The sequence below is a fragment of the Lynx canadensis genome, chromosome E3 (genome assembly GCF_007474595.2).
Source record: "Lynx canadensis isolate LIC74 chromosome E3, mLynCan4.pri.v2, whole genome shotgun sequence".
Taxonomy (NCBI): domain Eukaryota; kingdom Metazoa; phylum Chordata; class Mammalia; order Carnivora; family Felidae; genus Lynx; species Lynx canadensis.
Genome location: NC_044318.1, coordinates 40,526,224 through 40,551,882, shown reverse-complemented (window position 1 = coordinate 40,551,882; position 25,659 = coordinate 40,526,224). Strand labels below are relative to the sequence as shown.

Below are 25,659 nucleotides of genomic sequence, written 5' to 3'. Positions count from 1 at the left end.
CGCAGCCGCGTCCCCCGCTGTCACTCAATTTGAAGAAAGAGGCAGCACACCACATGTGGCTCCTGGACCCCTGGTCCGGAAGAGTATGGTCATTTCTGCTCCATTAACCAGCACAGGAAGGTAGGCTTCAGAACACAGATGTAGTGAGGCCCCGTGTTTCTGCGAAAATGCCTCGTGGCCCCTTGTCACCTGCCACCCTGCTTCATGTCCCCTCATCTGACAGGCTTCCCACACTGGATGCATCATTAGGAAGAAAGGTATTTCTCGTTTATTTGTTGTTGGCAAAATTACAGCAGGCTCATTTCAACAGCCAACAAGGAGTCACGTGGAACTAATTTCCTAATACAGCACGAGCACAGAAAAGTACCCGGGAAGACCTGGAAATGGGGCCTCACGGCGCATACTGTTGCTTCTCCAAAACACAGCCTTTGCACTTTGATCTCAGTTTCCTTTCTGCCTTTAGAGTTTTGAATTTTCGTGAAGTTTTCGTTTGAATTGCGGTTAGTTACCGTGCAGCGTAACGTTCTCAGGCGTACAGAGTAGTGATTCACGCTGCACACACCACCTGCTGCCCATCACAGCTGTGTCCTTTTCCCCGTCGCCTGTTCCCCATCCCCACCCCCCCACCCCCCCCCCCCACCCCCCGGTGACCAGCCGTGTGTTCTCTAGTTAGGAGTCTGTTTCATAGTTTGCCTCTCTCGCTCTCGCTCTCTCTCTTTTTGCCTTTGTTCATTTTTTTGTTTTGTTTTCTTAAATTCCACATGAGTGAAGTCATCTGGTATTTGTCTTTTTCTGACCGACTCACCTTCTTAGCATAATACTCCCTAGATCTATCCGTGTGGTTGCAAAGGGCAAGATCTCACTCTTTTTTATGGCTGAATAATACTCCATTGCACAGACGCCACATCTTCTGTGTCCGTTCATCAGTCGGTGGACACTGGGGCTGCTTTACAGCTTGGCCGTTGTTGATTGCGCTGCCATAACGTGGGGGGGCATGTGCCCCTTTGAATTAGTGTTCTTGTGCAATTACTGAATCGTAGAGTAAGTTCTATTTTTAATTTTTGAGGAACCTCCGTAGTGTCTTCCAGAGTGGCTGCCCCAGTTTGCATTCCCACCAACAGTGCGTGAGAGTTCCCCTTTCTCTATCCTCGCCAACACTGGCTGTTTCTTGTGTTGTTCATTTTAGCTGTTCTGTGAGGTGGTACCTCGTTGTAGTTTTGATGTGTAATTTCCCTGATGATCAGTGATGACGAGCACTTTCTCACGAGTCTGTTGGCATCTGGATGTCGTCCTTGGAGAAGTGCCTGTTCATGTCTTCTGCCCCTTTTTTAATTGGATTGTTTGGTTTTTAGGTGTTGAGTTGGATATGGTTTTTTTTTTTATATGTTTTGGATATTAACCCTTTATCAGATATGTCATTTGCAAATATCTTCCCCCATTCCATAGGCTGCCTTTTAGTTTTGTTGATTGTTTCCTTCACCGTTTAGAAGCTTTTTATTTTGATATAGTCTCAGTAGTTTATTGATTTCCATGGACTCAGGAGACATATCTAGGAAAAAGTTGCTACGGACAGCCAATGTCAAAGAAGTTACTGCCTGTGTGCCTGTGTTCTACTGTAGGATTTTTAGGTCTTTAATCCATTTTGAGTTTATTTTTATGCATAGTGTAAGAAAGTGGTCCAGTTTCCCCAGCACCATTTGTTGAAGCGTCTTTTTCATACTGGATATTTTCTTCTGCTTCGTCGAGGATTAATCGACCGTATAATCGTGGGTTCATTTCTGGGTTCTCTCTTCCGTTCTATTGATCTGCGTGTCTGTTTTTGTGCCAATCCCATACTGCTGTGATCACTATAGCTTCGTAATACAGCTTGAGGTCCAGAATTGTGATGCCTCCAGCTTTGTTTTGGTTTTTCAAGATGGCTCTTTGGTTATTCGCGGTCTTTTGTGGTTCCATACAAATTTTAGGATTGTTTGCTCTAGCTCTGTGAAAAATACTGTTGGTATCTTGATAGGATTGCATTAACTGTGTAGATTGCTGGGGCCCCTGGCTGGCTCGGTCAGTGGAGTGTGCGACTCTTGATCTCGAGGTGTGAGTTTGGGCTCTATGTTGGGTCTCAAGAATACTTAATAAAATCTTCATTCTGTAGATTGGTTTGGGTAGTATGGACATTTCAACAATATTTGTTCTTTCAATCCATGAGCATGGAATGTCTTTGCATTTCCTTGTGTCCTTTTCAGTTTTTTTCGTTAATGTTTTATAGTTTTCAGATACAGGTCTTTTTTTACCTTCTTGGTTAGGTTTATTCCTGGGTGTCTTAGTATTTTGGTGCAATTGTAAATGGGATTGTTTTCTTAATTTTTCTTTCTGCTGTTTCATTATTGGTGTATAGAAACGCAACACATTCCTATACATTGAGTTTGTATCCTGCAACTTCACTGAATTCATGTATCAGTTCCAGCAGGGGTTTTTTTTGGTGGTGTCTTTCCGGTTTCCCATATATAGTATCATGTCATCTGCAAATAGTGAAAATTTTACTTCTTCTTTACTAATCTGGATACCTTTTATTCCTTTGTGTTGTCTGATTGCTGAGGCTAGGACTTCCGGTACCGTGCTGAACAACAGTGGTGAGGGTGGACGTCCTTGTCTAGGTCCTGACCTTAGGGAAAAGCTCTCGGTTTTTTTTCCCATGGAGTATGATGTTCCCTGGGGTTTTCATATATGGCCTTTATTATGTTGCGGTTTGTTCCTTCTACTTCCACTTTGTTGAGGGTTTTTATCACGAATGGATGTTGTACTTTGTCAAAAGTTTTTTCTGCATCTATTGAAATGATCATGTGGTTCTTACCTGTCCTTTTATTAATGGAATGTATCACGTTGATTGATTTTTGAATATTGAACCATGCTTGCAGCCCGGGAATCCTTCCTACTTGATTGTGGTGAGTGAGTTTTTTAATGTACTGTTAGATTCGGTTTGCTAATATTCTGTTGAGGACTTTTGCACCTGTGTTCATGAGGGATACTGGCCTATAGTTCTCTTTCTTTTGTGGTATCACGGTGGTACTGGCTTCACAGAATGAGTTTGGAAGTTTTCCTTCCTCTTCTACTTTCGGAATAGTTTGAGAACAGAGTTTAAAATTTTTAAGATCAGACTTCTAATCAGAATCTTTGAACCTGTTTTTGTGGAAATTAACAAAGTTACTCTAAGATCACATGGAAATACGGAGGACCTAGGGCAGCCAGAACGTTGACAACGGAGAGCAAAGTTGAAAGGCTAACGCTTCCTTTTCCAGAACAATCTGCAGAGTGAGAGCACAGAACTCCAGACTGCATGGGGCCAACCCACAGGTGGGGGGGGGGGGGGCAGGGCCGGGGTCACGTGTCCACAAGTAGACACCCACGCATGTGGACGGCTGATCTTTGACAGGTTCCGCGACCATTTGGCGGAGAAAGGATGGTCTTTCAGCATTGGTGCTGGAAGAATTGGATTTGCACATAATTGGGTATGAATTTGGGTCCGTTCCTCCTGTGATTTTCAAAAATTAACCTGAATTGCATCCTGGACCTAAATGTAGCACCTAAGCCTGTAAACCTCTGTGAGCGGGGCTGGGGCGTTCTCTCGCACGTCGTGGGGAAGCGTCGTGGGCGGAAGTGGGCTTCACCAGAACGACGACCTGTGCTCCGTGGAAGACGTGGTTGACAGAGTGAAGCAACAGCCACAGACGGAAAAGATTTGCAAATTGCAGATTGAAGGGCTGCATTCAGAATACAGAAACAACGCTCAGAACTCGATGATACAAGAACAGATTTTTTAGTGGGCAGATTTTGTAGAGCGCCTCACCACGGAAGATGAAGAAGCTGCGCCGCGTCCTTAGGAAGCAACGGGGAACCACAGCAGGCTCCACACCGCTCTAAGTGGCTGTCGTTGAGCACTGGCCCCCCACACGCCCAGGGGCAGGATGCGAAGCGGCGCGGCCACTTTGGAAGGGGTGAGGCCGCTGCCCGTTCGGTGGAGTATTGTCGTGGTCCCCGCCCCCGGGGAGCGGCCGCTGCGTCCACGCAACCTTCTTGGCCACAGCCAGCCCGGGAAGCAGCCCGAGGTCCCGGCAGGTGACGGACAGGCAGAGGGATGAAGGCACACGGCCACACGGATGGGGGAAGGGGGCCGGGAGCCGGCGAAGCCGGTGTGAGCCTCACGGTCCTGCTTAGAGACGGCCCGTGTGCAGCGACGGGAAGCGGAGTGGGGAGCCCGGGAGCGCCACAGGGGTTCCGGAAGCTTTGGGGCGACGGGTAGCTGCATCCTGCTTGCAGCGCTGGTGCGGAGGTGTATCCGTGTGCCAGAACACATCGGGTTAGGCACGCGGCGCACTTGGTCGTGTGTCACTTAGACCTCGGTCGCCATACAAATCTTTTAAGCCAAGTGAGGCCACGCGAATCCATCTCCGTCCTCAGAGTCAGCCTGCGTTTTTACGATCTCGAGATGAAATGGGACTTGCAGGCGCACCTCAAACAAGGGACGTGTGACGAATGACCTTCCCTAGGAGTCGTGAGACGTGCTTTGTGAATTGCAGTTTGTGTTTTCCACCTGCAGACAACCGCCCCGGGTTGGGCTGTCGGGAGCTCGTCTTCAGAAACCTCTCCAAGATCCTTCCCGCCATCTGTCATGATGTCACTGACTGGGTGGCGGGGACCAGGGTGAAGGCCGCGCAGCTGCTGGCGGTGCTGCTGCTGCACGCCGAGGACCACGTCACGCAGCACCTGGAGGTCGTCCTGCGAACCCTGCACCGGGCCTGTGCCGACGACGACAGGGCCGTGGTCCGCAGCGTGAGTTGCCTCTTCCGGTCACGGAAGCTGTGGCTACGGGTTGCGAACTTCGCCCTGGTTAGGCCGCGGGTCTGTGGGTTTTACCAAACGGGAGGGCCAAGATAACGTTCGCGTCGCCTGAGATCCCCTGGGGTCTGGGCAGCCGCGCCCTCGCTCACAGCCCCTGCACAACCCATGTCTGGTTTCTGGTCCCGCGGAGGGGGACACGTAGGGTCCCTCTTCAGCAGGCTCCAGCCTGCCGCTCCCCACAGCTGCGCTCCCAGCACGTGCAGGCGACGGCTCTGGACGCACGGATCCCACCAGCGAGCGGGGGACACCGCCCACGGGCTTGTTCCTGAGAGTCTAGCTTGGGCAGGAGGGCGCCTCCCTGGCCCTGATGGCCGTCACGCCCACGGGCTCTGCAGGGAAAGCCAGGCAGGGAAAGCCAGGCAGGGGTGCAGCCTGGCCTGTGACGGCTGGCGGTTAGCGCCACCCCGTGTGCAGCCAGTCGAGCCTCAGGTTTACTTCCCTTGTCCTGATTGGCCCACCTTGCCAAGCCACAGCCCACGTGGACCTCACTTCGGACGTATGTGGGCCTGCAACAGTGACCTGACAGTCTGGTGGTCGTCCCATTCCGTCACCAGGGGATACTGCGTAGATGGGATCGTGCAGTGTGCCCTTTAGAGGTCGGCTTTTTTCACTCCTCCCGATGCCCTAGGGCCCGCTGTCCCGACTGCCCAGTGGCACCCATGGCACGGTGGTGCCAGCGAGTGGCTGTTTGTTCGAAGCAAGCTTGGGTCACCGGCAGCAGCCAAGGGGTGTGGGACCCGGTGGGCACTAACTGTGGCACACACGCCAGGCACAGACCTCCCTGTCTGTGCTGGGCCTGGAGGCCTGCAGGGAGCCGCGGGAGGGCCGGGAGGCCTGCAGGGAGCCGCGGGAGGGCCCGGGAGGCCCTGCAGGGAGCCGCGGGAGGGCCGGGAGCAGCCCGCCAGCGGCTCTTCTTCTCGCACAGTGCACCCGATCTGCCGAGCTGGTCGGGGCGTTCGTCAGCCCGGAGGTGTTTCTGAAGCTGGTCCTGCCCGCGCTGAAGAAGTCGCCCTCCCCCTCGGGCCTCCTGATCCTTGCGTCCATCGTCAGAGGCTGCCCTAGGGAAGCCCTCCGGCCGCACCTGACGCTCATCGCTACGGAGCTGGCCCGGCCCCACATCTGTCAAGGCTCTGAAAATGTAAGTTGTAGGAAGGGAGGCGGGGGGAGCGCGTCGTCAGGGGTGGACAGCGCCCCCTGCGGACACTGTCCGCGCTTTGCCGCGGACGGTATTAGATCCGGTCCCGGAAGTAGTGCCGCGGATGGTTATAACGTCAGGTTCCAGGAGGCACCGCCATGGCGGGGGTTACTGTGTCAGGTGCCAGGACGCACCGCCGCGGATGGTTTCTGCGTCAGGTCCCGGATGTACTGCCGCGGATGGTTATGTCAGGCTCCAGACGCAGTGCTGCGCATGGTTATGACGTCAGGGGCCGGATGTACTGCCACGGATGGTTATTGCGTCAGTCCTTCGAACACACCGCCCAGATTATTACGTCAGGGCCGGACACACCGCTGCGGATCGTTATCACGGTGAGGGGCCGGCACGCACCGCCGCCGTTGGTTAGACCTTAGGGCTGGGCGCATCCCGTGGATGGTTATCAGACGAGGTCCCAGCACGCACCGCCCGCGGATGGTTCCTGCGTCCAGGTCCCGGATGCACTGCTGCGGATGGTTATGATGTCAGGACCGGAGATGCAGCGATTCAGGGGTTATTGCGTCAAGTCCCAGCACAGACAGCCGCGGCTAGTTATTACGTCAGGTCTCGGGCGCCCTGCCGCGGATGGTATTACGTCAGGGCCGAATGTACTGTCGCAGATGGTTGTTGCGTCAGGTCTCGGCAGACACCACGCAGATGATTATTACGTCGGGCCGGAAGCAACGTGTGGGTGGTTATCATGTGAGGTTCCTGGCACGCACGCCGCGGATGGCTTTTGACGTCAGGGCCGCACGCATCCCCGCAGATGGTTATCAGATTAGGCCCTCGGCACACTGCGCCGCGGATGGTTATCAGATGGTCCCAACCACGCATCACCGCCCGGATCGTTAGGATGTCAGGTCCCGGGCCGGACGCACCGCCGCGGATGGTTATAAGATGAGCTCTTAGCACGCACCGCTGCGGATGGTTATGACGTCAGGGCCGGACGCACCCCCCCGCGGATGGTTATCAGATAAGGCCCTCAGAACGCACCGCCACGGATGGTTGTCAGATAGGTTAGGTCCAGCCAGCATCGCCGCGCGGATGGTTATGACGTCAGGTCCCGGATTACTGCCACGAATGGTTATAGCCGGCTGGATGCACAGCCGTGGATGGTTATCAGATGAACTCTCAGCACGCACCGCCGCGGATGGTTATGACGTCAGGGCCGGACGTACCACCGCGGATGGTTATCAATTGAGGTCTCGTCACGCACCGCCACGGGTAGTTATTGCATCAGGTGCCGTCACGCATCCCACGGATGGTTTATCAGATGAGATCCCAGCAGTTGAGGTACCGGACACACCGCCGCGGATGGTTATCAGATGAGGGTCCAGCACGCATCGCCGCGGATGGTTATGACGTCAGGTCCCGGATGTAGTGCCACGAATGGTTATAGCCGGGCCGGAAGCACCGCCGCACATTGTTATCAGATGAGGTCCCGGCATGCATTGCTGCGGATGGTTATGACGTCAGGTCCCAGCCGTCAGACGCTTCCGCCTGACAGTGGCAGCCAGGGCCTGGGGTCTCTTGTGCCCACTGCCACGTTCTGATGTGTCCAGTCAGTAGCCTGTTATGGTAAAACTAAACACGTTGGGGGGTACGTGGGTGGCTCGGTTGGTCGGGCGGCTGACTTCGGCCCAGGTCACGATCTCAAGGTTTGTGGGTTCAGGCCCCACGTCAGGCTCTGTGCTGACGGCTCGGAGCCTGGATCCTGCGTGGATTCTGCGTCTCCCTCTCTTTCCCAGCCTCCCCCATTTGCACTCTTTCTCTTTTTCTCAAAAATAAACGTTTTTTAAAAAGACATGTTTGAAAAGTGCACCGCTGGCCTCCTCCCACCTGCCCAGCGGCCTCTGTGGGGGGCAGCACGGAGCGGGACACGTCCACGCCGGGGACGGCCGCGGGGCCAGGCATGGGGGCACCTCTCCCCGCCCCGCCGTGGCCCGCAGCCCGTCCCTAGGAGCCGGGGCGTTGCTCGCGTCCCTGGATGTTTTACTAACAACGCTGGGAAGCGGTGATGGCGTCCGCCCCCTCTGCTCCCGACGCGGTCTGGACGCTCGGGGCCTAGCCGTGTGGCATGATTCGTAATCGTTTCCCGTTGAGAAAAAAAATGAGGACTTTGTGCGCGGCGGTGACAGGCTTCAGCCCTGTGTCCCCAGCCCTGGGCGCTGCCCTCCCTCTTCTCTGTGTGGAACAAGGGCCTGCCCGCCGCTGGCCAGCCTGGGGACCCCGCTTGGGGCGCTCGGGGGGGTTGGGGCCCGGCCACGCCTTCCGCACAGGCCACCATGGGTGCTCTGCGCGGGCTCATCTGGTCCTCGCGGCCCTTCCCCGACCTCGCTCCACAGGCGACAAGGTGGTCTGGGCTCGGTCACACATCCACGTGCAAGGCCGTCTAAACGGAGGGAGCAGGGCTGTGTCGGCGGGAGGTGGCCCGTGAGCCGCTCCACCTGCTTTTGGTGCTTCTAGGACGATTCACCTCTTCCCAAACCTGGTTTTCACAGAGTCAGTGAATCCACGGAATTGTGCACGTGTATGCAGGCGGGTCTGGAAACGGTTTCTGACTCCTCTATAGATGTGTGAGCCAGAAGCTTTCCTCCTCCCAGAAAACTAGTTGAGAAGGAGCATAGATGTTTATTTTTCTGTTTTTCGTTAGCGTTTTACTTATTTATCTGTTTTGAGAGCGAGAAAGAGGGCGTGCGTGAGCGAGGGGCGGAGAGAGAGAGAGAGGGTGCAGAGCCCAGAGCGGGGCTCGGGGTCACCGACTGAGAGACCGGAGCCGAAGTCGGACCCTCAACTGACGAGCCCCCCAGGCGCCCCCGCACAAGTGTTCCAACACAGACCTTCCACGTTTTACTGCAGAGAAGATACGACCTTCATGCCTCAGTGTCGTCCATGGGAAAACCAGTCCCTTAAGCCACGCGGTTCGGATTAAGCGTCCAGCTTTTTCGAGGAGTCGTTTCTGCAACGACGTTTGTACACAGACGCCTCGCCGAGGAAGCCCCGTGTCGCTGAGTGTCCCTCTGGACGCCCTCCAGCCGCCTTCCTCCCCTTTGCTCAGGGACGCAGCCCTGTCGCCCCCACCCCCAGGCGGGGAGGGTCTCGTGCTCCTGTGGTGACCCAGGACACACGGCACGTGCTTCCCGCAGACGTCCCCAGGCGGCCTTTTCCCGAGAGCCAGCCGAGGGGTGGACACGATCGTGTCCGTCCAGCAGCGGGGCCTGGGGGCGGGGGTGAGTGGGGGGACCCACGGCAGGTGCCTGCGTCTGGCCAGGGCCGGGGCCGGGCCCAGGGATCGGATCCTTCCCTTTGAAATGTTTGCTTTGTGACAGGAGCTCGAGGGTTAGGTGAGGAAACTGCCTGATGGCATAAGGAGAAGTCACGCGGTCCCGTTGGACCAGCGGAGACCCGGGGTGCGGGGGCGCCGGCGCCGTTACCGAAACATCAGCCCCGGGCACTTTCTCGCAGTAAAGTCGGCGGCCTCAGGTGACACATTCAGGAGCAGAGGCTAAAACATGACTTTGGGTGTCCGCGTGCGGCCTGCGCCCTTTCTGCCTCTGCCCAGCGGACGGCGCCGCTGGGAACGTGACGCCTCGCGGCACGGAGTCGCGGCCTCAGGACCACCCAGAATCGAACAGCTTGCGCCTTCAGAAGGGAACTTCCTCCTCCGGAATCGCTCCCGAAGCATCTGGTCCAGGTCACTTCAGAAGTTAGCTGAGGGCGGCCTGCGGGGCTGGGTCGGGTAGACCGCCGACTCTTGATTTCGGCTTAGGTTCGCGGGGTCGACCCCGAGTCAGGCTCTGCGCAACAGACACAGAACCTGCTTGGGATGCTCGCTCGCTCAGTCTCTCGCTCTCTCTGCCCCTCCCCTGTCTCACACGCGCTCTAGCTGTCTCCCTTGGTAAATATTTACAACGAAAAAGAAATTCGCTGAACTCACGTCCTCAGAAACTCATTTACTCTCAGTCCAGGACCAGAAGGAATTGGGCTGTAGGGCACGTGAGGATTTGAGCAAAGTCACCAGCCTGGCTTCCCGGGGTAGCTGGACACCCAGCCCTCAAGGCCTCGTCCTGTCCTGCTCCCGAGCCACGTGCACAGACCACGCTCCTTTGTGATCCCGTGTGAGTTCTGTTTAAACTTTGGTGGCTTATGTCACTTGTGCATGAGCCCCAGGGCCCCAGAAGGGACTCTGGACCCACCCCCGCCAGCGGCACGGTGAGCACGCTTCCCGTGTTCTGTGCGCTGCTCCGTGACCGCGACCCCATCCTTCCTGCCCCTCGTGAAATGCGTGAAGCAGACGTGTGGAGGGACGCACTAGAAGCAGACGTGGACACTCGCTCCTGGCCCACAGATGACGAGGCTGGGAGGCCAGGAGGGGAGCGGCTGGACGGACCAGCCGAGGCATCCCCTTGTCTCCCCGGCCACCAGGAAGCACTTCCCGAGCCACGGAATTTCTTTCTTTTTGTTAAAACGGTAGCATGAGAAGATTCGGAAACACACAGCAGCAGAAGAACAGAATAAACCCCGTGCACCCCCACACAGCCTCAGCAGCCGTGGGCTCGGACTCTGCTGTGTGTCCACCTCCCTCCGCTGTTTCTCTTACCTTTGGGGGGCAGGTTGATGGGGGCTGGGTGTTTGCAAGCAGATCAGTTTCCCTTGTGAATTCTAGGGGATGTGTTGCTGACGCGTGAGAACTTCTTTAAGTGTAACTCAGAGACCGTTAAGCATTTCTTTCCGGGGCTGTGTTCAGTTTCCCCTGGAAAAGAACGCCATAAAGTTCTCCCGTCGAAGAATGCCCTCCTTATGGTCCGTGTGTTCTAATCTGCGGCCAGAGTGTGCTGTGTCCTGTGGGTGGGTGCTGGGCAGGGGGAGACAGGAGCTGGAGGGGCAGAAGGGGAGAGGGCTAGGACGGTGGGCTGGGGCTGGGGGCAGAAGGGCAGCGGGGAGGGAGCCGGGGCTGGGGGTGCAGGGGGGCCCTGGGGGCGCGGCAGGGGGCAGGAGCACACAGGCTGGGGAGAGCTGGCTCAGGTGCTCCCTGCTCTCCTGGCAGCCCTTTACGGGAGCACCTGCTGCTGTGCGTGCGGACTCTGGTCTCCGTGTGCCGCGAAGACTGCAGACGGTGCAGCTTACAGCTCTTGGAGGTGCTGGTGACCATAGAGGCGCTCTGGGGTGCCACAGCCTCGGCGACAAGGTGAGGCTGCGCGGGGGACGGAGCTTATGCTGAGGAGGGTGCTCGTACCTGAGCAGGTGGGACCACCATCCACAATCCTGCTGTGGAAACGGAAGCCTCGGGCTTGCATGGCTCGGCTGACCGGAAGCGTGGAAGGGCGTGTGGGACGAGTTGCTCGTGAGGCAGCCTCGGGGACGCAGGGAACTTCAGATTCCCTCCAACTGCGCCTGTCGTGTGTCTCAGGGTGACAGCTGCAGACAGACCAGACGGACACGTGTACCTCGCCCCCCGTCTGTGGTAAACACGTAGGTGACTGACCGTCTAGAGAGAAAATAGCATCGTGTTTCCTGTTTAATCACAGGCCAGCTTTACAGAACTACTCCTGTTCTCTGAGCTCTGGGTGTAGGCTTTAAATGCTCTACTGACGTCCAGTTCCCCTTGGGCTCCAGGGATCTTTTGGGGGGGGTGTCTTCCTCCTACAGCCGTGCACAGATCTCTGGGGCTCACCTATGGAGGAGGCGTGCCGGGGAGGCTCACAGAGCCACAGGCCCCGTGTCCGGGAAGCCCCCCCCCTCCCCTTCCTTTCTTGGGCATCTGAATTTTGTTTTCTTTCGTTTAAAGACCACCTTTCCACTTTTCCCAAGGGCACATACCTCAGCAGGCGGCTTGTCACCTTAAAGCCACACACACTAGCAAGAGCCGAATCCACGTGCCTGGGACCCACGGGAAGGAAACCGAGCAGCCGCCAGGTTGTAGGCACAGGCTGCTGGGAGGTGGCTGCCGGCCCATCTCCTATCCCCTGGCCTGCTGTCACCTCTGTCATCACTGTCACCACCGGAAGGCCTGGTCACAGGGTGGCCTCGGGCAAGCATAGTTTATGTCCCTCAGTTCAGTGCCCTGCAGCCCCCAGGTGCCCTTGTTCCTCACAGATCGAGCTCTCCCACCGCAGGGGGGCCTGAGGACCCCAGGAGAAGCCTTGTGCAGCCTGGGGGCACGGCGGCTGAATCTCTCATAAATGCAAGTCTGTTGTTTGCCGTCCAGATGGCGCCGACCCAGCGTGAACAGTAGCCGTCAGACGGGCCCCTGCAGTCCTAGCCCCCGCGAGCGCTCCAGGGGCTCTGTCGTGTCGCGCGTCCTCCGCGGTGGAGGTGGAGCGCTCGCGGCGGCCGGGTCGTCCTAGCCCGTCGTGTGACAGAGCGCGCTCTGATGATGACGATTGGTCTCCCCTGGGCTTTTGAGCCTTAGGAGTGGGGTTTCCCCAGCCAGTGACTCGCATTTCCAGGTCCAGGAGACCATGGACGCGCTGGCCGCGGCACAGGACATCGACGGCCACCAGGATCTGTACCGGGAGCACGCGGGCCCCCTCGTGGAGTGGCTGGCCGCGTCGCACCATGACTGGACCGTCCACTCAGCAGAGCTTCTGCAGTTCGTCGTGGTGGTCAACCACGCAGGTGAGCTCCCGAAACTGTGTAATGTGGCCCTTGAAAGTCTGCCCGGCAGGGGCACCTGGGTGGCTCAGGTCATGATCTCACGGTTTGTGAGTTCGAGCCCCACATCGGGCTCTGTGCTGACAGCTCAGAGCCTGGAGCTGCTTCGGCTTGTGTGCGTGTGTGTGTGTGTGTGTGTGTGTGTGTGTGTGTGTCTCTGCTCCTCCCCCCCGAAGTAAACAAAAACGTAAAGAAAAGAAAGTCTGCCAGGCATACGGTGTTTACGTTAAGCCTCGGAGGCGTGCTTATTGTGGCCCTCGGGCGCAGTGTGTTTCTTTGCACAGTCCACAGTGTCCCTGCAGAGCCTCACACGTGGCGTGGGCCTCTGCTGTCCAGTGTCTCCAGGCCCTTCCCCACCGGGCCACGGGGTGGGTGAAAGAACGTTCCTTAGGCAGAGCTTATGCTCAGACCCGTGCCTTCTCCCTGCCTTGGGACGTCCGTAGAGGGTCTCACCGGACAGGTTTCATTTTAAAGATGAGTCTTAAAAAAAAAGAAAAGATCTTAGACTCTGAACAGCAGCTCCCTCCCCAGCTTAGAAAACGGCCAGAGGCCGTGTCCCAAGGCTCCGGAACCAAAAACCTGTGCACCCTTGAGGCCGGCAATCAGGAAGAGGGGACGCGGCCTCGGTGCGCTTTTCCAAGTGGTTTCTCAGAGTGTCGATGACGTGTTTCTCCGTCCTGTGTCCGGAAGCGTCCTGCTTCACACGCGCTGTGCTCGGGTGGCGTCATCGCCAGGTGCCTGCACCCCACGCAGCGCCGTCCCACTGAGAGCACGCCGCTGTGCGCCCACGGGTCTGTTCGGTGTCGGCATTCTTCCCGTAGGACGCTCCCGTTTACGCGTCTCGTTAGCCATCAGCCGTGACAGACACTCTGCTGTCTGGAGGAGACTTTGTTTTTATAGAGCGCAGTTCAACAGACTGGACTTGTTTCAAAAACGGCGTTTGGTAGCCTGGATAGCATGAGGGGACAGTGATGCGCGTGAGCGGAAGGTTGTCTTTATAGGAGGGGCCGGAAGATGCTCCCTGAAACCCCTCTCTCCTCTTGCTCGTGCGCTCTGTCTTCCGTGAAAACGCGGCCTCGGGAGACCGTGGTCTCTTCCCGGAAGATCGCTCCCCTCCTCCTGCAGTGAGAGGTCCGGGGCTCCGTCTTCCGTGCGATCTCCAAGGAAAACAACCCCAGAGGGTGTGAGCAGACCCGGTGCCCACCGGTGCTGGCAGTGTCCTGCCCCTGGGCCACGTCCTCCTTCTGCCTTTGTTTCTCTTTCTCCCCCACACCCACACCTGCCCTCAGATTAACGCGCGGCCTCGCGTTTCCGTCTTGCAGCTTTGACGCCGAGTGTGCGACAATGCATCTGGGCCTTGCCGTGGGACGAGCAAGCGCGTTGTGAGCAGGGTGGTTGGGAGGGGGCCCGCCTGGAGGGGAGGGTGCTCCGTGACCCGGGTCCGTGCAACCCGAGAGCGTGTTTGCACCCCAGGGACTCTTTATTCCGATCACGACTCGATGCCCTTCCAGATACTAAGGCTCGTTGCCCGTGTGTGAGGCCCACGTCCCGGGGAAGCCGCGCAGGCGCCTGTCCAGCAGCAGCTCGGGAAGGGCGGTGGCTGCCGAGTGTAGGGCAAATATTAAACACCGTACGTGTCCTGATATTTACCTTGGTTGATCTTTAAAGTGTTGCTTGACTGTCACGTTTTTTTTTTAAGAATCTGAGAAAACATGAGGAAACAGAAAGTCGCCGTATTGAACAATTAGCACGATTTGGGGGTTAAGTGTTGCTTTTACAGGGACACCCTCGATCCAGAAAGGAGAGGAAGGTGGTGGACGGGCCCTAACCGCCCCTGCGCCCACGGCCCCTCCCCGGCACCCGGCGCCGACCCGGCGGCGGGGTGGGGGCTGCGTCGTCCCACGAGCAGGGAGCCGTGGGAACCGTGAGCTGTGTGTTTTCCAGGCCCGGCGCTGGGAGAAGTGCTCCCCCACCTGGTGCCCGTCCTCAGGAGCTGCCTCCAGCCCGCCCGGGACCCGCAGATGCGCCTGCGGCTCTTCTCCTCCCTGTCGCGGGTGCTGCTGAGCGCAACGCAGACAGTCGACTCCCAGGGGTAGGTGTGCCCGGCCTCCCAGCCTCTGCGGGTGCTCTCAGGTGGGAGCTGGGTTCACCCCCGGGCTCTGGCGCTGGCCGCGGGAGCGAGCACCCGCCCGGACAGACACGAAGTTCACGTCGTTTCCACGTGGCCGTTAAAATTCCATCGAACGAAGAGGTTGTAGGGAACATTAACTGTTAATGGTTTATACGTTAGCTGTTCCTCAGTTTTAACGCCTCTGGTACCTTTGAAAACCTAACAGAGAACGTGCTGGATCGCCCTTAGTGGCTAAAGCGTGAGGAAAAAACCCTGTTGCCAGCAAGGACTTAGGGCAGCAAAACCCATGACGGGCCGGCGGCAGACCCTGGCTGGTCGGGCGCGCGTGGGGCACCTCGCCCCCAGGCCCCCAGCGGCTGGGTGGGCGGTAAGGCGTGTGGGGACCCTGTCCCCTCGGAAGGAGCGCGTCCTGCCATGCTACGAGTGTGCTGGGACCTTTCCCGGGGGCTCCTTCCTCTCCCCGGGCTCTGCCGGCCCGTCCGCGGGCAGGGAATCCTGCCTGCTGCTCGTCTGCCCGAGCTTCCAGCCTACAAGGGCCACAAAGAGACGATGGTGCCCGCAGGCCTCCCGGCAGGGGAGCTGCCGTGGATAAGCCGCAAGGGCGCGGGCCAGCTGGCGCCTCGCAGCCTGTGCTCCCCCACGACCTCGCGAGGGGCCTCAACAAGCCCCCGGCGCACGGGGAGCCCTGGGGATTGCACCGCCGACCCTCTTCTGCCAGAACGTGTTCGCCGGCCGCCCGCGGGTCCCGACCTGAGGCCGAGGCGGCCGAACCACGGGCGCTGATCGGCTGCCCTGGGTCCTTGCCTCACGATGTCCTACTGAAGCGCCAAGTCGGGCTCCTCAGTTTGAGGAGGTGCTGTTTTGGGGACCCTCCGTGGACGGGTTGCTCCCTCCACGGGGCGCCCCAGCGTGGGCCCTTGGTGCCGGCCCCACCTGTCCTGGGTTTGGTCACTGCTCTTGCTAGTCCTCGCACCCCCCAATCACGTGGCCTCTGCTCCCCGGGGCGTCTGTTGGAGACACGACCGACCTTGCTGGCCACCACCTGGGCTCTGCCCCGCTCCTGGAGGTCGACCGGGGACTGGGGGAGGGGCGCCAGCAGCGGTAGGAGGTCTGTCTTCAGACCCCGGCGGGGACCTTGCTTTGCGCAATGGAGCTGCTCCACAAAGTCAGGTGCTGGGCCTTAGCGCAGTGCTGACGGGCCCTGGGTCGCTGCCCGTCTCCCCGGCAGAGCGGCAGCCTGGCCGGCACGCGGTCCTCGCTTTTCCAGCCACTTCACCTGACGCCTCAGAGGACAGGACTGTTGGGTCTTTCCACAGAGCCCCCTTGTAAATCATTTTGCGGGAAATAGCAGCCCTTTGTGTAAAAATTAAAGCACGTTAAAAACCTAATTGTGTGTTGTGTGTGTGTGTGTGGTGTGTGTGAGCGAGCATGTGTGTGCGTGTGTGTGCGAGTCCAGAACCAGATTTGCCGCGTACCTACATCTCTGGCTCTTGGATGCCCCCTGCCGGAAGCAAGCAGGTGGAGCCTTCCCCAGAAGGGACGGTCCCTGAGTGAGGGTCCAGGCAGCAGAGAGGGACAGAAGCAGAGGCCGGAGGGCAGGGTGCAGGGAGAGCCTCGGTGCCACGCAGCTCTGGCCTCGCCTTGGAGGCTACTGCACCTTTTCGGTGTTCCAGAACAGCTGGTATTTGAGACGTGAGCCACCTTTGAAATACACTTTGGAATAAGGTTCAGAAATAAGTTGAATTACTCGTTCAAGCAGACGTGTTTCGGTCTAACGGTGGCAGCGCAGTGGGCTTTTCTCTGGGTGCCTCTCAACGGGGTGCTCAGAGTGTGGCTCCACAGCACGAGCCGCCCGGCACAGCGGGATGTGTGAGTTTGCATCCAGACCAAGTGCCCAGACTGCTGGCAGGAACGTCCACGTCTCTGTGACCGTGGCGCTCGGGCCCTGGGTGCGGAGGGGAGCGTGCCCACGGGGGGGGGTGTCGGGTGTGTGTGCGTAGGATGGCCACACGTGCAAATGACGTTGCTGGCCTGGTCGACGTGCCCGGTGACCTCACGTCTCCTTCTTTTAGAGCCCAGCAGAGATGGGTGGGGCCCCTACAGCCTCACCCCTGCAGGGGGGGGAGGGGTGCTCTGGAGGCTGCAGGCCCAGCAGAGGCCAGCGGGAGCTGGGAAGGCCGCTGGCTCTCCCCCGGGCACCACTCCCCTGCAGGGAGGGCTCCCGTCCCAGGGAGGCAGCCGTCCTCCTATCCCGGCTCCCCTCTGCCCCGCGCACTCCCCTTCACCTGCTGTCTCGTGTCTCCACCCCAGGCACTTTCACCACTACCTCGACACTGTGACGAAGGACATCTTGGTCCCCAATCTGCAGTGGCACGCAGGGAAGACGGCTGCAGCCATCCGCACGGCAGCCGTGTCCTGCCTCTGGGCGCTCATCAAGCAGTGAGTCCTGCGGACGAGCAGGTGGGGCTCCCAGGGACACCTGCCGGGGGGCGGGGGGTGGGGACACACACGTGTAGCCACCAAACACTGCTTTCCGAAAACCACAGGGGAGGGAGCCTGGGGGCCGCGGGCGAGGGCAGGGCACCACCGGCCATCGTGACCCGTAGCATTTTGTTTTGATCACCTGGGGCTGCCATTAGGTGTATGTATTGATATGTATTGAACGTGGCTCTTTACGGAGCAGAGAACGTATGCACAGAACTCTACCTGAGCTTGGGCAATCTCGGGTTTCTGTGCTACTGTTAACTCCACCTGCGCAACGAGATCGGGGAAACTGGGGGCGTGGGGCAGCGGTCGAAGGCCTTGCTGTTGCTCTGCGCTCGTCCCAGGTCTGCAGGCATCCGGCCAGGTGTTCGTCTAGTGTGTGAGCTCCACCTCCTGGGCCACTGAACTGCCATGAGTTTTTTTTAAGTAGGTTTGTTTATTATTTATTAAACTTAAATCCAAGTTAGTTAACATGTAGCGTAATAGTGATTTCAGGAATAAACTTAGCGATTGATCACTTACGTATCGCACCCGGTGTTCGTCCCAACCAAGTGCCCTCTTAACGTCCCCTCGCACCATTTAGCCCATCCCCCCCACCAACACCCCGCAGCAACCCTCAGTTTGTCTCTGTATTTAAGAGTCTCTTACAGTTTGCCTCCCTCTCTGTTTTTATCTTATTTTCCTTCCCTTCTTCTATGTTCATTTGTTTTTTAAATTCCACACGAGTGAAATCGTGTGATACTTGTCTTTCTCTGACTGCCTTATTTCGCTTAGCGTGATACGTCTAGTTCCATCCACGTTGTTGCAAACGTGAACCACCATGATTTGAGTTAAAACGTCCCCCAAATTGTATGGACACAACATGCAGCCACGCTAGCAAGGAGCAGGCTGTAGGCTTGTCTCCACGGCTTTGTGAGCGATGGGCTTGTCCACTGACCAAGTTAAATAAAACTGTTCAACTGTTCATCTAGATTTTATTTCTTTTTTAGCGTTTATTTATTTTTGAGAGAGAGGAACAGAATGCGAGCAGGGGAGGGGCAGAGAGAGAGGGAGACACAGCATCAGAAGCAGGCTCCAGGCTCTGAGCTGTCAGCACAGAGCCCAAGGTGGGGCTTACACTTGAAAACCACGAGATCGTGACACGAACTGAAGTCGAAGTGAGACGCTTAACCGACTGAGCCCCCCAGGCGCCCTAAGTCATCTAGATTTTAAAATCAAGGTTTGAGTTCTCATATAAAAATTTTAAAAACATTCCAGACTCCTTTATATCTGTACGAGAGCCAAGCTCCTTCCATCGTGGGCAGTGTGTGCACAGTGAGGGACCAGCGCTGTCACCTCCGGGACAGAGCCGATCAGGACCCTCCTCTGTCTTCCGATTACAGATCCGGAAAGTTCAGGAGACACTGATGCCGCAGATTCTAACCCCTGGAAGAAGATTCCCAGATGACTCGATTAATTTCGTGCCAAATCATCAACACGTTTCTAAAGACCTCCGGTGGTGTGGCTGATGCCGATAAGCTCATCAAGGTTATCCTGGTACGATGCTTTTCTTTCCCAAACTGTGTGGGTCTGTTTCTTCTAGAGGGAAATGGAAGCTGGTACTTGGACTTCGGTCGGCCTGGTGCCAGGAGTCCAGACGCAGCCGTGACCGGTGAGCCGTCACTGAAGAGAGAGCGAGGCAGGCAGCCCGTGCCCAGGCAGTGGGGCCCCGCACCCCCACCCCAGAGCAGGCGCTGCAGCCAGGCCAGGGTGCGAGGACGGGCGCGGCAAGAGCTTCTGCGGCGGCCGTGCCTTCCGTCCTGCGTCTCCGCCTCTTTGGAGCCCCAGCACCGGGCGAGTCCCAGATCAGAAGCAGAGGAACAACCCCCACCCCGGCCTCGAGCAGAGTAGCAAACGCAGAGGATTCCTAAGAACACAGAGAAAACCGCGTTGAGGAGGAGAACAAGGATCCCAACGCTGCAGGGATAGATGTTCTAGAGCCCAGCTCAGAGCTCAGACAAAAACGCAAACGGGACGAAGCTGCAGATAAGAAGGAGCCCGGCAGACGCTCTAGGCTTGCGCACGCCAACTGGAGGGAGGGTCCTGTGGAGGAGGAAGAGGAGGAGGAAGAGGTAGGAGAGGTGGAGGAGGAGGAGGAGGAGGGGGGCGGTCAGCCTCAGGTGGGGCGTGCAGCGTCTGTGGGCGCACCTGTGGCTGGTCTCCACGGCCCGTCATAGCCGCACCGGGCTGTCCTCTGTGCCGCAGCATTTAGCTGATGTAGCGATTCCTAAAAGGTGGTTTTCAGAAGTCCCAGAAATGAAAAGTCCCTGAAATTCAGAGCTGGAGCTACTGGGTGCACAAGACGGAGCGTGGTGGGGACGGGATTCGTGAGCGGAGTCCACTCGGGACGCCGTGAGAGGAAGACACGCGTCTGCGGGGAGAGGGGCTCCAGCGCTCCCAGCTCCAGGGGGAGGGATGGACGGCTGATACCGGCAGAGGTGGTGGCTCAGAATATTCCGGAACTGCAGGTGGTGCATCTTGATGCTGAGCAGGAAGCCGCTGCTGAAATCCAGAGTTGAAGTCCCCTTTCTCACGCGTTCTTGCAAGTCTTTTCACTTTTTGTGTTTACTTTTGTGACAACAAACACCGTATTCCTCCCGGGGACCCTTACAGTTCTGTTTGCGCCAAGTCAGTTGGTGACTGTCAGAGTCCGTTGGGATTTTGCTCGTGTCTAAAAAGAGCCAGCGAAAAGATTGCACATATCTGGGCTTTGGGGGTTGTTTTCATGCAAAAGGATTTCCTCGCGGGCTCCTTTCTCGGGACCAGTTCAGGGCCCTGGGTGGCGATGTGTTTGCAGAGGGCAGGACGCCCCAAGGTCTGTCGTGTGGAGGATGCATGTGCACCCAGCACGGGCCCCAAGAGAGCCACCCTTTGTTCCAAGCCCACAGTTGCACGTGACGGCTGACCCCAATCACAAAAGTGAATTTCCAGGCCACTTCTTAAAACTCGGGAATTACCGTCAGAGGAAAACACGCCATGCCAGAGTCGGCCTGAGCCGGAGGGAGTGAGGACATGGGAGGAGTCCCTGCGGGACTCGGGTGGTGGTGTGCCCGCCAGGCTGCCGTCCCAGGACTGGGTGAGGCCCAGACCCTTAGGAAAGCCCTTCTGCCATGAGCTAGTGCCCGGCAGGAGGCCGCAGTGCCACGAGCCCACAGTCCTGCCTGCTCACTTCCGGGGGCCAGGCCTCCCACCACCTGGGGCTGCAGCCCTGCTCCCTACCCCCGGCTACCTCTTGCCCTGTTCATGGAGTGCCCGAGCGACTGCTGAGTCTCCAGAGACACCCGGCCACAGGGCCAGGGATTTCTCACAGTTTGGGGGAGAAAAGTATACATTTGATAAAAACCTCACCGGTGAACGGTGAGTTTCTGCTGACTGGAGAGGTGGTTCCTGTTTTCAGCAGCCGAGTGGTCTGGCCCCAGAGCTCAGCAGAAACAACACTGATACAGGTGGTGGGGGTCATGTCACTGGGCCCCGAGCTCTGTCCCCAGAGCCCAGTTGGGAGGGCGGTGTGTACATCCAGGGGACGGGCAGCCAGGGTGTGATGCCCATGGTGACAGACGGAGCATCTTGGAGCCACAGAGAGCCCGGGGCACCTGGCAGGTGAGACAGGGAGAGCAGCTCAGGCCTGCCCACCCCTCCTCCCACCCGGCCCAGGGTCCACCCTGTGGCCAGTGCAGTCAGGGGGTCCGGCACACCGGGAGCCGCCCCCAGCCCCTGGCACGCGAGCACCAGTCTCCCCACAGGATGGGTTTACCATGGCCCGAGGGCGGGTGCCCCAGGGGTGGGGTCAGGTCCCCACTCTGGAAGCTCCAGTGCTCCGTCTGTGCCGGCCTCTGTCTCACTGTCCCATCCGGCCCTCCCTCCAGAGCTCCTGAAGCGTCTGGACGACGTCTCCCACGAAGTGAGGCTCGCGGCCACCTCCGCCTTGGTCACGTGGCTGGCGTGTGTCAGAAGCGACGACGACGTGAAGTCCTGCTACCAGAGCCACCTTCAGTTCCTGTACAGAGAGCTCCTCGTGTACCTCGATGACCCGGACGGCACTGTCCAGGATGCGGTTTTAGGTAGGAGTCTCCACCACGTGTGCTGCGTTGTGAAGGCTGTCCCCAGAGCGTGGACGCGGCTCCTCACAGCCGAGTCACGGGCTGGCCACATGAGGGCGGGGGGCAGGGCCACGGCCTCAGGGCCTCTGTGGACTGGCCTCCTCCTGGTGGGTTACAGCCCTTGAAACTTACCGCGGTAGAAGTTACAGTGGAGAAAAATCTTAGGTGTCTGTTAATTGTTTAGAATGACTATAAATCCATCATATATTAACATAATTAATGTGTGGTTTTGAAACGTAGGTTTTCTTCTTCTTTTAAAACTTTTTTAGTGTCTATTCTTTAGTGTCTTTCTTTGAGAAAGAGAGCTGGCACGGGGGAGGGAGTAGAGAGAGAGGGAGACCCCGAATCTAAAGCAGGTTCCGGGTTCTGAGTTGTCAGCACAGAGCCCAACGCAGGGCTTGAACCCACGAACCGTGAGAGCATGACCTGAGCCGAAGTCGGAAGCCAAACCGACAGAGCCCCAGGTGCCCTGGAAGATGTAGTTTCTAAAACAATAACACGCAGGCAGAGGAGCATCGCTTTGCCTTTCCGCGCGTCTCGGTAGAAGCAGCTGGGCGTTTGCGGCTTCCGCGTTCTGGGCCGTGGTGCATGTTGTCCAGGGAAGCGTGTGAAGGAACCTGGCCCCGGACGGGTACGCTGTCGGAGGCGGGGGTACCCGTTGTGTGTAACCACAGAGATGCCTTCATACCGCCCCGACCTGCCCAGGCGGTCGTTCCAGGGTCCTGCAGGGTTGACTCCGGCTACGTTCTCGCCTGTTGGTCGGTCCTGCACGTTGCCGTTTTGTCAGGCCGTGTCCAGAAGTCACGTTTGTCGGCATCGAGCTCAGAAAAGTCTCGGGAAGAAAAGTTGCAGGAAGCCGTTCAGCTGACGGTGTTGGAAACAAGTTACCGTGATTGCGGTTTCTGCTTGAAAGCTTAAATCTTCTCATTGGCCGCAAGTACCGTCACCCTGTTCGTTTTTGAGGCGGTGTCCTGCCTGGTACCCAAGTGCGAGGAACCTGAGTCTTCGTGCTGTCGTGGAAGTGGCGTCCTGGGGACCCAGGCACACCCCGCCGTGCCCCCGCCCCACCACACAGGACACTCCGACGGCAGATGCCGCAGAGCAGGGACATCGGGTGTCGTCCCCAGAGCAGCACGAACAGCGTTGTGCCAAGAAGTAGATTTGAATGGAATTCCCACCGATACTCCAATAACCCAAAGGAAGTCAAGAAAGGAGGCCAGGAAGAACACAGAGACAGGGCCAACCGGAGACAGAGAGACCGGGTGCAGCCTCTGCTGCAAGTCTCGTTGAACGTTAACGAGCTGACCGTTCCAGGTGAAAGGCAGACAGTGTCAAGTCAGTGAGATGATCACGACTCAGCTGGGCTGCCTGAGAACTGATCTAACGGAAGAATCTCGACTGCTTTATCGAGGACATTCTTGAGGGAACTTGGCAGCAGAAGGTTCACCGACCCTACAGCTGCCCGCCCTGCTTTGGTGCGCAGCGCGAGTGGGCGGCCTTGTCCGGGGGAGTCCGGACACAGTTTTGACTCCCAGACCCCTGAGGGCCGTCCCAGCGGGTGTGGGCGACAGCTGGGCAGTGTCGGGCTGGCTCCGCGGCCGTTCCCAGTGCGTGGGCTGGGTCCGGCGGGCCGGGTCCTCGCAGACCCCACCTCGCTCTCCTCTCTGCCCCCCACCCCCACCGCCCCGCCGGCGAGAGAGAGAACAGCTGTGTCTGTTTCCTGGCCTGTAGCCTGGTTGCTGCGGAGGCCAGGGGTCCGGGACCCAGGGGACCAGCGTGTACCCCGTGCGTGTCCTCTGCCTGCCAGAGCTGGTGGGACTCGAAGTGGCAGAGACGTTGGGGCAGGCCGACCACTCTGCTCCTCTGCTCCTGCACCTGACCTCGGCATGCCCCTAACCTGGGTGCTCATGCGACGCCAGCTCTTACTTAGCACATCCCGCCCTTGCTGTCCCGGCGGCCAGCCGGCCGGTTTAGAGTCCTGAGCTCCAAACGCCCCAATTGCTCTGCTCCAGCAGACCAGGCACGTCTCCTGGAAGACTGGCCTTCCCCCCTGCCGGCCTCCCCTCAGAGGACTGGTTCCCCCTGCCAGCCTCCCCTGGAGGACTGGCCGTCCCCCCTCCCGGCCCCTCCAGAGGACTGGCCTTCCCCCTGCCGGCCTCCCCTCCTGAGGACTGGCCTTCCCCCTGCCGGCCTCCCTCCTGAGGACTGGACTTCCCCCTCCCCGCCTCCCTCCAGAGGACTGGCCTTCCCCCCTGCCGGCCTCCCTCTGGAGGACTGGCTCCCCCTGCCGGCCCCCTCAGCACCTCACGCCTGGGGACCTCTTGACCGATGATGGTGCTTCTGTCCCACTGACAAGGCGAAGTTCCTCCATGTCCACTCCAACGGCTGGTCCCGCGTGTCCCTAACCCCCCCCCCCCCCCCAAGAGCCATTGTTGTATGGTGCCGAGAGCCTGCTGCCCGAGCCTCATTGCTCGGGACTCTTTGGCATGGCATTACTCGACGGGACCATGGTCGCCACCCCCAGGGCTCAGGGTTGCCTTGCGTCCCTCTGGCCTCTGCTTTCTGCACACGGCATCTTGGTGACCTTGTCTCTCTCCTGGCTTCAGATGCTACCCATGTGCCGGGGTCCCCCAAACCGAAGTCCGGGCCAGACGTCTGCCCCAGAATCTAGACACGCACATACCCAGGTGCTCAGAGGACACGAGCGTCTGCCGGGCACAATAGCTGTAACGTTCAGGCCACCCCCGGGGCCACTGCCCCCGCTTGGCCACCCTGCTCCCCCACCACGTCCCCATTACCACCAGCAATGTTCCGTCCTCCTCGTGATTGACGGCAGAAACCTCGGAGCCAAGTCCAATGACCTGCTAAGTCGGCTTGTCTCCGTCCACCCCTGCCTGCATCTGCCAGGGCACTCCTGCAAGATGGCTTGGATGACTCCAGTGCTCGGCCCACGGCACCTGCCACCTCCCCTCCCACCAGAGTCCCCCCCCCAGCCCCCCACCGTGCCCATTGTAGTGGTGACCAGGAACACTGTGCTTTCTTCCTCCTTCTGACTCTCGTGTGCTGCTCCCAGCTTTCCCTCCTCTTTCTGACTCTCATGTACCGCTTTCTCCTCCTTCTGACTCTCGTGTGCTGCTCCTGGCTTCCTCCTCCTTCTGATACTCGCGGGCTGCTCCCAGCCTTCCCCTCCTTCTGACTCTCGCAAGCTGTTCTGAACCTTCCCTCCTCCTCCTGACTCTCACAAGCTGTTCTGAGCCTTCCTCCTCCTCCTGACTCTGTGCTGGACCCTCCTCCTTCGGACTCTTGCGCGCTGGTCCCCTCCTTCTGACTCTCATGTGCTCCCAGCTTTGCCTCTTCCTTCTGACTCTCGCGTGCTGCTCCCGGCTTCCCTCCTCCTTCTGACTCTCAGAGGCTGCTCTCAGACTACAGTGCGAAGGGTCCCTGGACACACGTTTGTTGCCTGCCGTATCCACGGAGCCCAGCACACAGCGGGCCTGCAGGAGGTGTTTGTTGAATGAATCGGCGTCAGTCAGTGTGATGACAGGGTTGACCGTATCTCTGGGCCAGTTTATCTACTAACGTAACTGCTGTTTCTAAGGCCAAAATGACACACATAAATCACCCTTGGGGATTCTGGAGGACTTTTGTGGTCCACCAACAACTCCAAGATTTTTTTTTTTTTAAGTATATTTATTTTGAGACAGAGAGTGCAAGCTCGGGAGGGCCAGAGAGAGAGAGAACCTCAGGCAGGCCCTGCCTGCCAGCACAGAGCCCGACACGGGGCTCGAACCTACTACGCCGTGAGACCGTGACCTGGGCCGAAATCAAGATCCAGACGCTCAACCGACTGAGCCACCCAGGCGCCCCTCCAAGATTATTTTTAAGTTCTGTTTGTCTACACTGGGACCATTGTATGCTGACCCAGCAACATCCGATGGATTTAAATGCTGTAACAACTTTCTATTTAAAACTTTGTTTTTTTTTAGAGTGGTTTTAGGGTCACAGCTAAATTGAGAGGAAGGTACAGAACTCTCCCACTTACCAGCTGCCCCGCACACGCATCACCCTCCCCACTGGCGGTGCACTGTCCCTCACGGCTGTTGACCCACACTGACAGGCCAGCACCACCCAGAGACCAGGTTCCGTGAGGCTCTCTCTAGGCGGCCGCG

The 25,659-nt window shown here is 58.3% G+C and overlaps 1 protein-coding gene across 2 annotated transcripts in view; it reads left to right on the top strand.

The window, feature by feature from the left end:
* Positions 1-21,341, top strand: part of DNAAF5 (dynein axonemal assembly factor 5) — a 40,516-nt gene extending 19,175 nt beyond the window's left edge. The window contains exons 5-12 of one of the 2 annotated variants that reach the window (XM_030301577.1): positions 4,589-4,821; positions 5,816-6,028; positions 11,130-11,270; positions 12,532-12,700; positions 14,681-14,828; positions 17,178-17,327; positions 18,734-18,887; positions 21,257-21,341. In XM_030301577.1, coding sequence (XP_030157437.1) covers positions 4,589-4,821; positions 5,816-6,028; positions 11,130-11,270; positions 12,532-12,700; positions 14,681-14,828; positions 17,178-17,310 — 1,037 coding nt within the window. In that variant the 3' untranslated portion in view covers positions 17,311-17,327; positions 18,734-18,887; positions 21,257-21,341. The remainder of the gene's footprint in view (positions 1-4,588; positions 4,822-5,815; positions 6,029-11,129; positions 11,271-12,531; positions 12,701-14,680; positions 14,829-17,177; positions 17,328-18,733; positions 18,888-21,256) is intronic. The other variant, XM_030301578.1, reaches the window with a different exon arrangement.
* The last annotated feature ends 4,318 nt before the right edge of the window (positions 21,342-25,659 follow it).